Below are 14,430 nucleotides of genomic sequence, written 5' to 3'. Positions count from 1 at the left end.
AAAATTGGCACAGTATTTTTTAAACCAGCTTTGCTCTGGCCTCCAGTTGTTGTCAGAAAGCCCCCGATTCATAGGCCTACGAGCAGAAAACCCTAAGAGGGGGACGACAAAACAAGAGACAGATAGACAAAGAGAGGGAGGGAGCAACAGAGACATAGAAATAGAGATGTTGCAGTCATTACTCATCCAGTGAGCAGGGGCTTTGATGGCCAAATGTGAAATTCAAGTGACAATCAACACAGGAACCATCGTCTATGATGCATTATGTTGGTGCTTAATGAGCCATAGTGGCCATGTAGGGCCCTTGTTTTGCTCTCATGGCAAGGGTATATGAAGTGTCTAATCTTGAATATGCACAAATAACAACGGAAACAAAAACAGAAATGGAACAGATCCATTCGCCTTCATTCTAATCCTGTTAGTGTAAAGGCCCTTCTCCATGTGTTTCTATGGTTACCCACTGTGTTTTCATCTGAACCTACGGGTGATAACACATCGATGTCGCTAACAACTACAGGTTACAGTTTGGCATTAGACTTACACAAATGGCTTTCTGAGATGGAGCTGCTCAGGTTGAGATATGTAAATCTCAGTGGGCTCATATTTTTCTGAAATATGAGCTAACCCGCTGACAGATTTGAGTAAAAAAGCAGAATCTGGGATAATAAAACACCTTATAGCAACTCACTGTGTTGCAGAAAAGATAAGTGAATAATCCTGGTCTGTGTGTTATGTATAAACATTTGACATTACCATTCTTCCTAAATCCAACTAAGAGAGAGACAGACTAGCAGTGAACCACAAATGGAAGGAAGTAAGTTCAGTGTATGAACAAAAAAAATAGAAAGAAAAATGAAATAACAGGTTACATAAATGACAAATGATAAAGCTGCAAGGGCCAGTACAACTACTTAAGCCAGTAATAGCTGGCAGCTTTGTGTGTTAATAAAATAAAGGAAATGTGAAGGAAAGAATCAGTTTTCATGCTCTGGTTTTGCAGCTTAAATATAAAAAAAAATGGGAAAAAATTGAGTAAAACATTTATATTTGTAGGCAAGATGTAAAAGTAAATTGTAAATCTATCTGGCCTGTGGGCTGCTAGTTTGAGATCCCTGTTGTGTATTATTACTATTGTGGTCAAGAGCAGGTCTATGTATTTACTCTGGATATATATAGTCCCAAGAGGATGATTCCTACAAATTCTGGGGACTTCATGTGTTTTTTTTTTTTTTTTTTTGTAATCAAAATTTATCATGACACTAATTGGCATTCATGACCCCTTGAAGATGAATCCAAAAGATTTCGGTGAACCCCTGACCTTTCCTTCAACCATCACTCAAAATGATGAAATGTCAAATCTACTGGGCTTTCTTTTGATAATCATACGATCTTTTCTCTAGTACTGACATTTCAAAAGTTCAAGAGAACTGCTTTTATTTTGATCCAACACACTGAGATTGAACTCTAGACACCACACGACACAAACCACTTACTCATCAGAGTCCTTTTTGCTCTCCTCAATGTAGGCAATGGACTCAGATCGAAGTCGGTTGGTGACCTCATAGGTGCGCAGGGTGACACCAAAGATGTCTTCATGGTAGCGGTTCTCATCCTGGTAACACAAGGAAAATAAAGGCAGAGAGAAAGTGAGAAATGTGTAGCGTTTAGGAAAACGTTTAACAATGAATGACAGGCCAAACAAATAAGAGAGCATGGAGACAAACCATAAAAACAGCCTTGAAATTATAGAAATTGGCTTCTTGTGCATTCTTTCTAAACGAACATGTTAATGAAACATTTGAGCTCTAAACTCTGTGCACACAATACTCATACCATTGTCTGAAAGTGGTTACACCAGCTGTAGCCCTAGTATTTAGCTTTTTGCAAAGAGCTAAATACTAGGGCTACAGCTGGTGTAACCACTTTCAGAAAAGATAAAAGGATGCATACTTTACCCATCCATCATTCTATACTCGCTTATTCCTATTTAGCATCACATGGGTCTGCTGCTATATTGTTCTTTAAATACGTAGATGGATATTTGTATATTGATTGTCTCAAATGTTTGAACTTATTTTTATAATATAAAGCGAAAAAACGAGCACATCACACCAAATCCGGGCTGCACTCCATCGGCTGCCAGTGTGTTTTAGGGTTCATTTTAAGGTTTTACTATTTGTTTTTAAATCTTTAAATGGCCTTGCCCCATCTTATCTCACTGAACTCCTTCACCCTTATACTCCTAGCCGCTCTCTTAGATCAGCCGACCTCCTGCTTCTTGACGTGCCAAAAACGAGGAGGAAGCTCCGTGGAGATAGAGCTTTTGCTATTGCTGCCCCGAGGCTGTGGAACAATTTGCCTTTGCACATAATACAAGTCCCTACATTACCCATGTTCAAAGTACAAAAAACCTATTTGTATACCCAAGCCTTTGGACCGGCGTGATGGGTTGATTAGGGACTGTTTTTATTTTTATAAAACTTTTAACCTATATTTATAATTCTTATTTATTCTTGTTTTATGTATATTTGTTTTTCTCTTTGTTGTGGTGTATGGCACTTTGTGTCAGCTCTTGCTCTTCTTAAAGCGCCTTATAAATAAAAGTATTATTATTATTATTATTATTATTATAATACAAAGAACCTGCCAAGTATAATCACACCTGCTCAAGGGCACCTGTGCAATAGTGAAGATCATTTATCATTCAGCTCATTCAGGATTCAAACTAGCGACCCTCTTCCTTCCTGACACTAACACCACTGCAGGCTGCTTAGTGGTGTTTTATGGTCAACATTATGGTGATGATGTTGTAGTGGTTGCTTCACTCTTACTCGAAGCTTGCTGATAAAGAAGCCAGCATCCTCCAGGCTCATGTTGCCCTGCTGCCTGACAATTTGCTGGACAGTCTTGAGAACATCTCCAGCCATGGTAACATCCCCACACACATAGATGTGTCCCCCCTCCTCCTTCAGGCACTGGTACACAGTTTCTGACAGCTGCTCACGTAGTACATCCTGTACATATTTCTGACAGAGAGACAGAGGTGCATTAAGGAGTCAAATGTAAGAAAAGAAGGAAAGGAGAAAAATGACAGGTAGGGAATTAAATAAAAATTAAAAAAAATAAAACTGTAAGCTGAAAGAATTATGCTCAGGGACTAAATAATTATAGAATTTTTCTTCTGAAATGAGTTATTGAACATCAATATCACAACAAAAAGGAGCAGAACACAACGGTTAGATGACAACAAAGAAAAACAAAATGATAAAAATGTTAACAGAAGTCTTCAAAGTCTCCAAATGAAAATAAATGAGTACATTGGAATAAGCATACTCCAGAATAAAGCAGTGGTTTTTATTAAGACCTTTCTCTATTCTCTGATTTTATTCCAAACCCACACAGCAGTCCAAAGAGAGTTGTGACAAGCTGACTCATCCACACATGGAGAGTTTACACCTGTACCTTTGGTTTGCCGGGTTCTCTGGAATAGGCTGCGTAGAGCTCCTTAAACACTGCTTTGTTCTTGGCCTGGATAGTCTCTTCCTTGTAGATGTGGTCTATTTCAGACTGCCGACAACCAAACACCAGGATCATGGGGCACGACTCAATCCCTAAAGATGACAGGCAAAGACATTTAGTTGCTCCAAGTGGACATGCAAAACTAAAAACTGAAGTCTGCTGTTTTGTGTGTAACAGTGTCTTAATCTCTGACAGAGATTTGATCTAAATTCCTTTATTACTAAGGGGGGCACATGACAGCTTTTAAATGGAAAAATAAATGAATAGGCTTGTCCTGGATATTAACATAATCAGGCATCAAATTGAAGACACTGCCTGCAGGTTCATATGCTGCAGGGAAAATCCATTGCAAAGCCTCTCGGTGAGATAGTGCTAAATACTGCACTAAGGAATAAGAAAAGTAAGACCAACCTTTGTGTTCAAGGTCAAATAGTCTCTGTTGCCAGAAGCTTCTGAATGGGGCAATACCTGTTCCTGGACCCACCAGGATACAAGGAGCTTGGTTGTCTTTGGGAAGTTGGAATGATGGTGCACTAATACAATAACAAGTCAAATAACCAACAAAAAAAAAAAAAAAAAAAAAGAGAAAGAACGTAACTAGTCTAACTCTCAACAAGAAAGCAAATGATCTTATTTTCAAAAATGTCAAAGTTTCATTTAACATGCCACAATTCTGACTCATTTGACATTCAGTGAAATTCCTTGGAAAGACAATGTGATATTTACCCTCGGACAAAACATGGCACCATCTCCCCTTTCTCTATCCTGTTGAGCCATGATGAACACACTCCATGATGGATAGCACCCGCTCCATCTGAAAGGGATAATTACCAAGCAAGCACTTTACCTTTTCGTCTCTCCTCTGCCGCCCACTCACTTTGAGTGCACAAACTAATAGAAGAAGAGTGTCCCTAACATGTTTTCCAAGGCTAAGGTCATTTCTCTCTCTCTTTCTCTCTCTATCACTCATTCTCTCTCTCTCTCTCTCTCTTTTTCTCACTCTCACTCAAGGAAAATTCCATTAATTTAATGATTACTTAACGTTTGTAGTAACAAGTACACTATAATTAACAATACAATTGAAACGTGTATAGGTAATGCAGCTCAGATACTGTGATGCAGGCTGGAATATTTACACATTTTTCTTCCATATGCATTTATGACAGTATCTCTAAACTGAATCTGTTTAGAGATACTGAATGTTCCTGAGGTGTTTCTGTATCTGTCCTCCTTGTAATTAGAATTGTGGTCTGGTTGCCCTGTAAAGCAGATTGCCCTCCACTTTTTTATTTATTTAATTTTTGAGCTGCCAGAGGGTTTTCAAAGTGGCTGAACTATTTGGCCTTTTGATTCCTTGCAGCCACAACACTGTGCCTTTTAACTATAGTGTGACATAAGCTGAGCCAAAGTAAAATGTATGTACTGGACACATACTTTTGAGCTGCTGAACACTGTTTACAAAAAGCCAATGGCTGTGATTGAGTTTATTTAGCTTTTTTACTAAATTGTCAAGAAAATGATCATACAGAAAAAGCCTTATGGAAGAGCCAACGTTTACCCTTCTTTTACCCTTCTAGTCAGCAGAAAAGCCCAAAAACCTGCAGCTATGCTTGCACAGCCATAAATCCTTGAAGAGATTTTAGCTGATAGTCAGCTTGGTTAGGGGACTTCCAGTGCTGAAAAAGAGCCTCTGTTGAGTAGTAGAACCTTACCTCTGCTACGGTAAGAGACCACAGCAACAGTGAGGTGGATCTCTCCTGGGTGCAGGTCTGGAGAGGAGCTGATAGAGTAGTAACGGGGCTGCAGCAAGGGCAGCTGGGTGAGCAACAGAGTGGAGGGCACCTGGATGGATGGGAACTCCTCCAGCACCTCCACAAGTGTCGGATTGTTGTACCACTTCCACTCCTCATACTCCTGCAAGCCCTTGGATTTCAAGGATAAAGTCAAGGTGGGATAAAAGTACAAGCGGTTATTTATTATATTTGATAGCAAGCTTGTTAAGTTTTTGTATTGTTGTGATCCTAATTTTGAGACCAAAGTAACTCCCTTAATAGAAAAAGATGATGGTTTCCTCTTTTAGATGTGTAAACACTTCTGACTTGAGAGCAGGAGGCAGCTGAAAGCAGAGCCATTCACCAGCCAACTGTTTCTGTGTCATCACTGACATCTGGACGTGATGAATTTAGTGAACCACAACAGGGCATAAAATTTGTTCCCAAGTTTTGGTTTGTTCTTGACTGTTCAGTGACTGACACTGTGCCCTTTGAGAAACCTGGTGACACTGATGTACTGTTTAAAATACCTTTCAATGAGCAAACCAATTAGGAAAAAAATAAAAACACAGTTTTTCAACTTACAGATGAGCTTGTGGGGTTTTTCAGGAAGTGAAACAGTTTGTCTTGAAATACTGGTAATAAATATATACGTAATACTTAATGCCTTTGAAACCAGAACACAGTCCTATAATGATGCAGACAAAACAGCTTGACTGTTCTCTAATGCTTGAGAATTGCTGAGAATTTTCAGACAGAAAAAAAGGGTTAGAAAAGTCTGAGAAAACTTCTTCAGTCCTGAAATAAGCTTGAGATTTAGCGCATACAAAAATAAATATGATCTGCTGAGCTGATTCTACTATACTGTTTCTTTTTCAGAATTCAGAAGCATGCATCTTTTCCTTTTGCTGGGGTGACAATGATTCAATGTATGAGCATGTGAGTCACTGCTTGGCCTCAGTATTTCCACACATTGACAAAAATGGAGAGTGAATTGTGGGAGGCACTGCAAGGGGGAAGGGCTCTGGGTTAGAACCATCAACAGCTTTAATTTGGAGCCAGCTCACTCCTACTGTACGTATTTCCATCAGTGCAAAGTGCATCAAATCAGCTTTCAGACACAGAAACTACATCCCATATTTTGATAGCAAACATAAAGAATGTGTTGGGTACTGTTGAGCCTCAAACACATGGTTACTTTATATAGGACTGTACTTTGCAAAGGGGTCTAATAAAATGCGAATGTGTTTGCATCCATATGGCTTTCAAATGCAAAAAAGAGAGCATATTTCTAGCTATAGCCTACGCACCCACGTTGCAAATCCTTCATGTGTCTGGTCACGAATGCTAAGCACTCAGTGCAGTATCAGCTCAATAATTCTAAAGGTCAGTGTTAATGGTAGCACAGTAAGTGAATCTACCTTACTGAGAATCTCTAGTTTCTTTTTCTGTTTCTCATTGGTTGCCAGAGCAGCAAACTGCTGCAGCAGCACAGGGCTCGGTGGAGTGGTTATGTCCAGGAAGTACTGGAAGGCCTGGTAGATGGTGCAGGGAGGGATGCGAGTCTCATTTGTCCAGTTACTGATCACACCTGCAGAAAAGAAGCTTATGATAATTAAAGCTGCAGTCATTCATAGTTATAGAAACAGGAGAAAGCATTTTGCAGATGAAGGCAGGGAGATTAATAATCACCATTGACAATTTTATTTGTCAAATAAATTTTGATAAGGCACACATACTGTGTTTTAAGAAACACCTTGCTTCACAGCCAGTGAAAATCACACTTAAGTCACCCGGTGTCACCACAACTGTTTGCCAATATGCAGCTTCACTGAACAATTTCTGGGCACAGATACTTTGCTGAAGTGTGACTTTACGGTGCCTGCTGAGGCAAGAGAGACTGTTCCTTATTCATGTTTGGATTTTGACATCCTGCCCAGATTTCAAACTGCAAGCCTTCTTAATACAGGCAGCAAAGTAGTGTGACGTTGCTATCATCATCACCCACCTAGGGCAGTGTTCCTCTCCTCTAGGAACTCCACTTTGACAATTTGATTGACAGGTGGCGCATCCTCCAGTTTATCTATGAGAGCTGTCACCAGGTCCTCGTGGTTGCCAGGGAAGATGCCCAGATGGTCACCAGGCTGGTAACTCAGGCTGTCATGATTGTTTGTGTGGAGCCGCACAAATATGGTGGAGCGACTATAAAAGAAACCAGAGATTTAGGGAACAACACTGCACCATTTTCAGTCTGTTGCACTTAGTTCGCACATCACAGTGAACAGAAGAGTGCATTAGAACAATCAAACATTATTTCAAGGCAATGTTTTTTTCCTCTGGAGGTCTTAGGTATGATTACATACATACCTGGATTTGGGACTTTGTAAGTTTTGAGATTCTAGCATCTTTGCTCCATAAACCTTCTTCTTGTGAATACTGTACAATGCTGTTGGCAGACAGAGAAAAATTTACATCGTATACACAACATTTACATTATTTAGACACTGGTCTAAAATAGTATATTTATCTCTAGACCTGATTTGCTTTTATTAACAGAACAAATTATAACTTTTTTATGTCTTGCTGACAGTCATGTGTTATTAACTGCAGAGCTAGAGACAGGAGGTGAGCAATCCCTAAACCCATATCTTATCACTCTAATCACAGTATTGATTAAACAAATAAGATACTGCAAGTTTTAGATGTGTGGTAGATGATTTTTGGACCTCTTACAGAGCCACTCTAGTTGTTTCTAGTTGTTTCTAGTTGTCTCCCACTTCCAGACATAATGGTAAGCTATCAGTAATTGCCTGCCACTTGGTTCATCCTTCATGCACGGACTGCAAGCGATATCAAGCTTTTCATCTAACTTTTAGCACAAACGTGAATGAACACACTTCCTGTTGCCCACTATCCAATGCACTTAACTGTTAATTGCGTCTTAAAATGAATTTTTTCCTAAGTACACCTAGGTAAAGCTAATGTTGTCATAAAACAGTTCCCAGTACAGTGTACCTGTGTTAATGTCTGCTTTTCCTTGAAACTGTTTTAAGAGCACACACTAGACGATTTCATGCCTGATTTTGGCCCAGTTGCCCCCTCCGTCTCTCATGGCCTGATTTGAGGCTTGTCGCAACTCATTATTTGTCTAAACAAACCTCAAGTGTGTGGTGTCAATACGATTACTTTACTGCTCCTGATCAAGTAGGAGCCTGTCTGTGGAATCACCAACATGATATCAGTACTACAAACTGCTGGTGTGTGGTCTCTCAGTCTGGTTGAATCGTCTAGTGTGTGTTCTTTGAGGATTATAACTTTAAGAATCAGTTAAAACTGTCCTCATGTCTGTGGTCTCCCATGTTTTAAAATTGGTGAAAATTTCAAAAATCATCTAATGGGAGGCCAGCCTAAGGGAGGTGTTTTAAACTGTATGATTTTGGTGGATGCAGTTTGTGGTGTTGTAGATTTGCAATGTGTTATAAGTATTTCTTCATTTTGTCAACTTCATGTATATCAATGAGGGACAAATCTATTATCAGGGGTCAGCATTTCGGACTGTACAACTCAAACCCTCTAGCTCTTGAAATCCAATTGCATTCTAATGTTTTATTCCACGACAGTGCCATAACTCTCCACTGCAGGTGATGTACAGTAATGGCTGAGCCACTGGTCTTGATCAATAACCATTCCACTGCAGATAGATTATAGTACAAAATGTGTACTATGGTGCTTATTAGCACTTCCTGTCTCTTTCATATCAAGGCACTATTATAACTCACTTCTCATGGGAATATTGCTTACCGTCTGTGAGGGCTGGTGCCTCAGCTGTGTACGTCAAGCGGAACTTGCTCTTCTTCCAGCTGCGGTCATTGCTGATCAAGGAGTCGTTGGCCTTCTCGATGTTCACATCATCCCCAACACAGAACACATCACAGGCAGCCTTAACATGTGACAACACAACCATAGGAGAGAACATGATCATTATTTAAAGCTTCCCTTCACACCTACAGCAGCAGCTGAGCATCACACAGGGTTAACAAACAATTTGGAAACTGTGTAGTCACACTGTTATGTTGACCACTGAGGTTGTTTTAAAGATATAAGAAGGTGTACCCATTCCAAGCATACCACACCAAATGAACTGAACAAAGCCCAAAGGGTCTTAATCCAAGAAACGGACCTTAAAAACCTTCTTGGCCCAGGTTCTGAATGACTCTTCCTGGCCACAAAGCTCATCTCCTTCTCCCATGCGTAGGATGCGCTCCCCCCCTAGCTCTTCAAACAGCGTGTCCACAGCGTGGGCAAAGGCGCAGAAGTGTGGGTAGGCCCTAGAGCCAAGGCCAAACACTGAGAACCTAAACAAAGACACACATGAATAAAGAGACAGAGACAGAGAAGCAGGTAGTGTTAAAAAAGAAAAACATAAACATACACAAACTGTGTATTCAAACTGTGGCCACTGAGTCCACATTATAGGCTTGGCCTTTCTTCCCTCTTCACACAGTTGAAAACAGCTGACGTGTTTATGAATGCATGTTCTCTGGGCTGGTGTTTACACAGATGTAAACATGGAATAGAGCACTTTTCTGAGAACAAACAAGTCATCATTTAGCTGCTTTCTCATGAAACCGTTAACAGATTTCAGGTCTGTGTAAAATTTCTCATGTCCTTTTCAAAAGATCAACTAATCGTCCACAACAATAAGTCATCCCTGCTTATTAAAGCAAACGTGTTAAGTATTTTTACAGAAATTGTTGTGACCATATTGTTTAAAAAACCCAGTAATGTGGTGGGTTGACCAACAAAATGTAGTGTAGTAACAAAATGAAACTATGGATTGCAAATGCAAGACAAGTTGTGGCCCTAATTTTTAAAACATCTGCAGACTTTATCACTTACACTCTTCCTTTTTATCATGCCAAAAATGTAACTACCTGCAAGAAACCTAGAATTTCTTATGGCCAGTTTCTATGCCACAAAAAAGTACTCCCAGAACCCAAATGAGTTCTATTTTTCTAATTTGTACTATTTCACAACTATCCCTTTTGACATGTTATTTCTGTTTTCCTTTGAGATCACACTTGCACCACACATCCTCACACAAACAACTCAGATCAAACTAACTACTTTACTGCATCTGTACTGATGTATTCCTTTTCTTGTCTTTGTTTTGTATTGTTTTTCGTGTACATCCACTATTTCTTTCATCATCCTTGTCCTGTCTTAATATTGTACTAGTGTATTGTGTTATAACCAAATCATTTTCATCGTTCATTATCCAACACATCAATACTGACTGGTGAGATATTTTTTATCTAATTGTGTAATTACTAATTTTAATTGTGTAATTACTAATTTTGTAATTTGCAAGGTCTAGGGTGTTGGAAAACTTTTGGAGAGGAAGGTTGCATATAAGCACAATTTCAGCAACATTTCATGGCTGTTATTACCATAATTTAAATGTAAAGCAATTCCTGACTACATGTTGATTTTGTTGACATCATTTTTGACTACATCTCTTTTCACTTGTAAGTCAAGAGATTATTTCTGGGTCACTGCAAAAAAACATTCTTTAGGCAAGCCTAACATGAAATCCTCATGACTGTGTATGAATTTTGTTTGGCTTTGTTTACCTAACATTAGCAAGAGGCCCGGTGCTCTCAAAGTTGATCCTGGTTTCTGGTTCATCACTGGAGGACTTGCGATTGTCAGAGTAGGAGGACACACTGTTGAAACGGACCTTGTAGCTCCTGGATACAGAAGACAAACAGAGATTTGACACACAAACAAATGTGAAACAAGTTATGAAAAATATGGAAAGTGACAGAGAATAAACCCACTTTCTGTCTTCTGTGTTGGATGTTGGGTGACGCATCTCCATTAAGGCAGCTCCAAATTTCTAGAGCAAAAAAAAAAAAGGTTGTTATTAAGTTGTGTAACCATCCTGTGCTGAACTGGAGTTGTTAAATATAAATATTTACCTCTCCATTTTCAGGTGGATCACCATTGCCGAATGTGCTGGTCACCACTAACACTAGTGTCTCATGCTCCAGGTCCACAACATCATATTCATCCATTGACATGACCTGCAGAAAAAAAGTGTATTGGTAGGGGAAGTCTTTAGCCCGCTCTTGTCTCCTAGACACACGCTCCATACAACAAATAACTTGAGCATGTAAATTAGGGCTGCACACACAGCCGCTGGCAGAGGAGGAGGAGGTTGTAATGACCACTCTGTCCTGGCCTCTAACGAGATGATAATATGCTGCTGCCACACTACAAGTATCCAGGATGCACACCACTCAACATGATGGTGTCTGCCACAGGCCGCGCTTGCATTTTGTGCACACGCACGCACACAACCAAAGCCGGGAAAAAAAAACAAAAAAAACAGGCTTTCGCCCCAAAAGGAAGGCATGCCCCAGGCATTTGCATCATTCCTCTGCTCCATCTACACACACCCACTCTGTGTTCCACACACTCGCATGCATGAAGATCTTGTATGATTGATCACACTGGGAAAAAAAATGGAAGGAAAAATAACACATGACCTGGAGGAAAAGCACATTGTGTATGATTGAGAGCAGCATGTTTTGCTTTTTTGCTCCTTCTTTTCTCTAAACAGATTTGCACAGCCAGGGGCTTCAGGATCTTGTCTTAAACTACTACACTGCTCTATGCTTCAGTGGCTAAATCTTGCCTACGACCTTCAGCATTTGACAGTATGAGAGGAGAAGAAAATATGACAGAAGACAGTTTCTTTTCTCTACCTCTCGTCCACTGTACTCATCTGACATCTGCTTGGCTTCATGAACCAGAGGGTGAGAGGGAAGGATATGGGGAATGATCTGATGTCTTTGAATTCCTCATCTTTCAATTAGACGGTGGTACACTAACATGTCAACTCCTGTTCAACTTTTGGATAAGGTGATGCAAGGTGGGGGCAAGCATACCTTTGCGTCAAATGCGTGCTTGAAGATTTCACAGAGAGTTTTGGCATAATCTTGTGATTTGCCCGTCTCTGTGGCAAACAGTATAGTGGCTTTCACCCTCTTGGCCATGGCTTGGCCCATAAGCTTGGCTGAAAACTTGACAGCCCTGCAGAGATGAAGACAGACAGTGAGAATAGAACAAACAGATATCACATGACAAACATTCAATGCTTAGTGATTTAGGGGCATAGTTTGCAACCTTTAATACTCAGTCATGACCAGAAGAGTTTGATAAAACATTTGATAATGAGCTGGTAAAACTAGCGGTGGAAGGTACTGTGGTTCACTTCAGCAGGCACCTGACATTATGTCAAGGTATCGGATGGATGACAATTGTGATTACCTTGCTTGTCATATCCTCGAGGCAATTATATTAATAGCAGAATGTACACGCACAAGAGTGCATGCATACGCAGACAAAACACTGACAAAGCTCTGATTACTCCCTGAGGGGTTGATTGGGTGAATTTCACTGCTGAGTAAACCAACTTCCTTCTCATTTGTCTAACTTTTGTCAGGAAAGTAATTACTTGTTTGACCTAAGATTATCAGACACACATGCTTCAACAGATCATCTTTGACATTTAAGGCAGCAAATTATCTTTGTCTCTGTAAATGCAGAGATAAGAAAGGAAGCATATGACCATATTTACAAAACCAACTGCATTGCACTGTTTTTGTCTTATATGTTTGTATGACTGGACACTCACTTGGCAAGCTTCTTGAATCCAATTGCTCTTTTCTTAGTGGGTGTCCCATTGACTCCTTTCCACACATGAGTATTCCAAGGATCAGGCTTTTGCATATGTAAAAGGGAAATAGAGTTCAGTGATTGTCTTTGTTTAAGGTTCAAATCTATTCCAAGACAGAGATATCATCTGCAATCCACAGTATTTCCTTGGGTTACTTGGAACTTTAATTCACTATTTGCTGTATATGCTTTCCTTTAATATGCCTCCCCTACTCCTATTCTAGGTAATGATTTCCAACTTTAATTTCACTTAATGACTTCCTTACTATAGCTTGGCAGCTAACCAGTTTGTAAACATGACTGCACGTCTATAAATGTGCTGATGCCCTCTGCCAAAAACAAAACATCCCATGAATTGCTTTACGCTCTACTGAAGCTAATGTCAGTACAGATAGTAGTATCTCTGGCTGTTTTATGGTAAATGCATCCTATGGGGAAGAGATAAAGCTATAAAGCACTATAGGCACTTGATGTTTTAGATTTCCAGATTAAGGTGTTTTTTATATAGAGCTCATAAAATGAGGGGTTTCTTATCATATAACCATTCGTCTCACCTGGTACTCAAAGGAAGGGGTGAGGCGGTAGTTGAGCATTTCTTGGTGGAAAACTGGTGTGATACTTCCTGACATGGGAGGCACAATCCACACCCAGTCTCCAGGACAGCCTCCACGCACCCGATACTCATTTTCCATGTGCTTCATAAAGGACTCTGTGGCTGAGTGATGGTCTACTATGGTCACTTTGCATGACTAAAAACAGGGAGCACAATAAGATAAACAGGTCGCTTATGTAGTTTCTATTATATTGATGGGCATTTACATAATTAAAGTGTTTTTTCTAATATGTTTTAAGTTAATCTCATAATAAAACAAAATTCTATTTAAAATAACACTATTCCTGTTAATACTATTAGTAATGCATAAAAACAGCGTAAACAGTGTAAACAGCGTAAACAGTGTAAATTTTCAGCACCACACTACAATCACTGCCACTGAGTCTACATTACTGATACTGCATTAGGGTTGGGGTAAAACCTGGACAGCTCACCAGTCAACTTTAACACCAATGAGCAATTTAAAGGCAAAAATCAAGCTAACCCCCATGTCTCTGGACTGCTGAAGGAAACCCAAAGAAAAACCACACGGAGGGAGGAAGAACATGCATCCATACAGAAATGGCCCAGTGAGTCAACAGTGCCTGTCATATTACTTTATATGAGCCATATATATTACTGTAAATGAATCACATATATATAAGCATGAGTCTACCTGGAAGCTGTGGAGAACAGCAATGTTGATCTCTACCAGCGCTTGGTCTTTCCAAAGGGATGATGTCTTCCTGGTGTCTAAGGCCATTTTGTTAGCAACCTCCTACATAACATAGAAAATACATGTAT

The 14,430-nt window shown here is 39.8% G+C and overlaps 1 protein-coding gene across 1 annotated transcript in view; it reads right to left on the bottom strand.

Annotated features, from left to right (window-relative positions):
* Positions 1 to 14,430, bottom strand: part of nos1 (nitric oxide synthase 1 (neuronal)) — a 31,263-nt gene continuing 16,833 nt past the window's right edge. The window contains exons 10-28 of the mRNA XM_026321919.1: positions 14,303 to 14,404; positions 13,589 to 13,783; positions 12,994 to 13,079; positions 12,245 to 12,389; positions 11,273 to 11,377; positions 11,132 to 11,190; positions 10,925 to 11,041; positions 9,472 to 9,646; positions 9,093 to 9,231; positions 7,659 to 7,737; positions 7,300 to 7,493; positions 6,713 to 6,882; positions 5,232 to 5,442; positions 4,246 to 4,333; positions 3,931 to 4,052; positions 3,463 to 3,611; positions 2,832 to 3,026; positions 1,494 to 1,612; positions 1 to 92 (exon numbers count right to left, since the gene is read on the bottom strand). Coding sequence (XP_026177704.1) covers positions 77 to 92; positions 1,494 to 1,612; positions 2,832 to 3,026; positions 3,463 to 3,611; positions 3,931 to 4,052; positions 4,246 to 4,333; positions 5,232 to 5,442; positions 6,713 to 6,882; positions 7,300 to 7,493; positions 7,659 to 7,737; positions 9,093 to 9,231; positions 9,472 to 9,646; positions 10,925 to 11,041; positions 11,132 to 11,190; positions 11,273 to 11,377; positions 12,245 to 12,389; positions 12,994 to 13,079; positions 13,589 to 13,783; positions 14,303 to 14,404 — 2,466 coding nt within the window. The 3' untranslated portion in view covers positions 1 to 76. The remainder of the gene's footprint in view (positions 93 to 1,493; positions 1,613 to 2,831; positions 3,027 to 3,462; positions 3,612 to 3,930; positions 4,053 to 4,245; positions 4,334 to 5,231; positions 5,443 to 6,712; positions 6,883 to 7,299; positions 7,494 to 7,658; positions 7,738 to 9,092; positions 9,232 to 9,471; positions 9,647 to 10,924; positions 11,042 to 11,131; positions 11,191 to 11,272; positions 11,378 to 12,244; positions 12,390 to 12,993; positions 13,080 to 13,588; positions 13,784 to 14,302; positions 14,405 to 14,430) is intronic.

The sequence above is a fragment of the Mastacembelus armatus genome, chromosome 9 (genome assembly GCF_900324485.2).
Source record: "Mastacembelus armatus chromosome 9, fMasArm1.2, whole genome shotgun sequence".
In the NCBI taxonomy this organism is placed as follows: Eukaryota; Metazoa; Chordata; class Actinopteri; order Synbranchiformes; family Mastacembelidae; genus Mastacembelus; species Mastacembelus armatus.
This window is presented reverse-complemented; position numbering and strand designations above follow the sequence as displayed.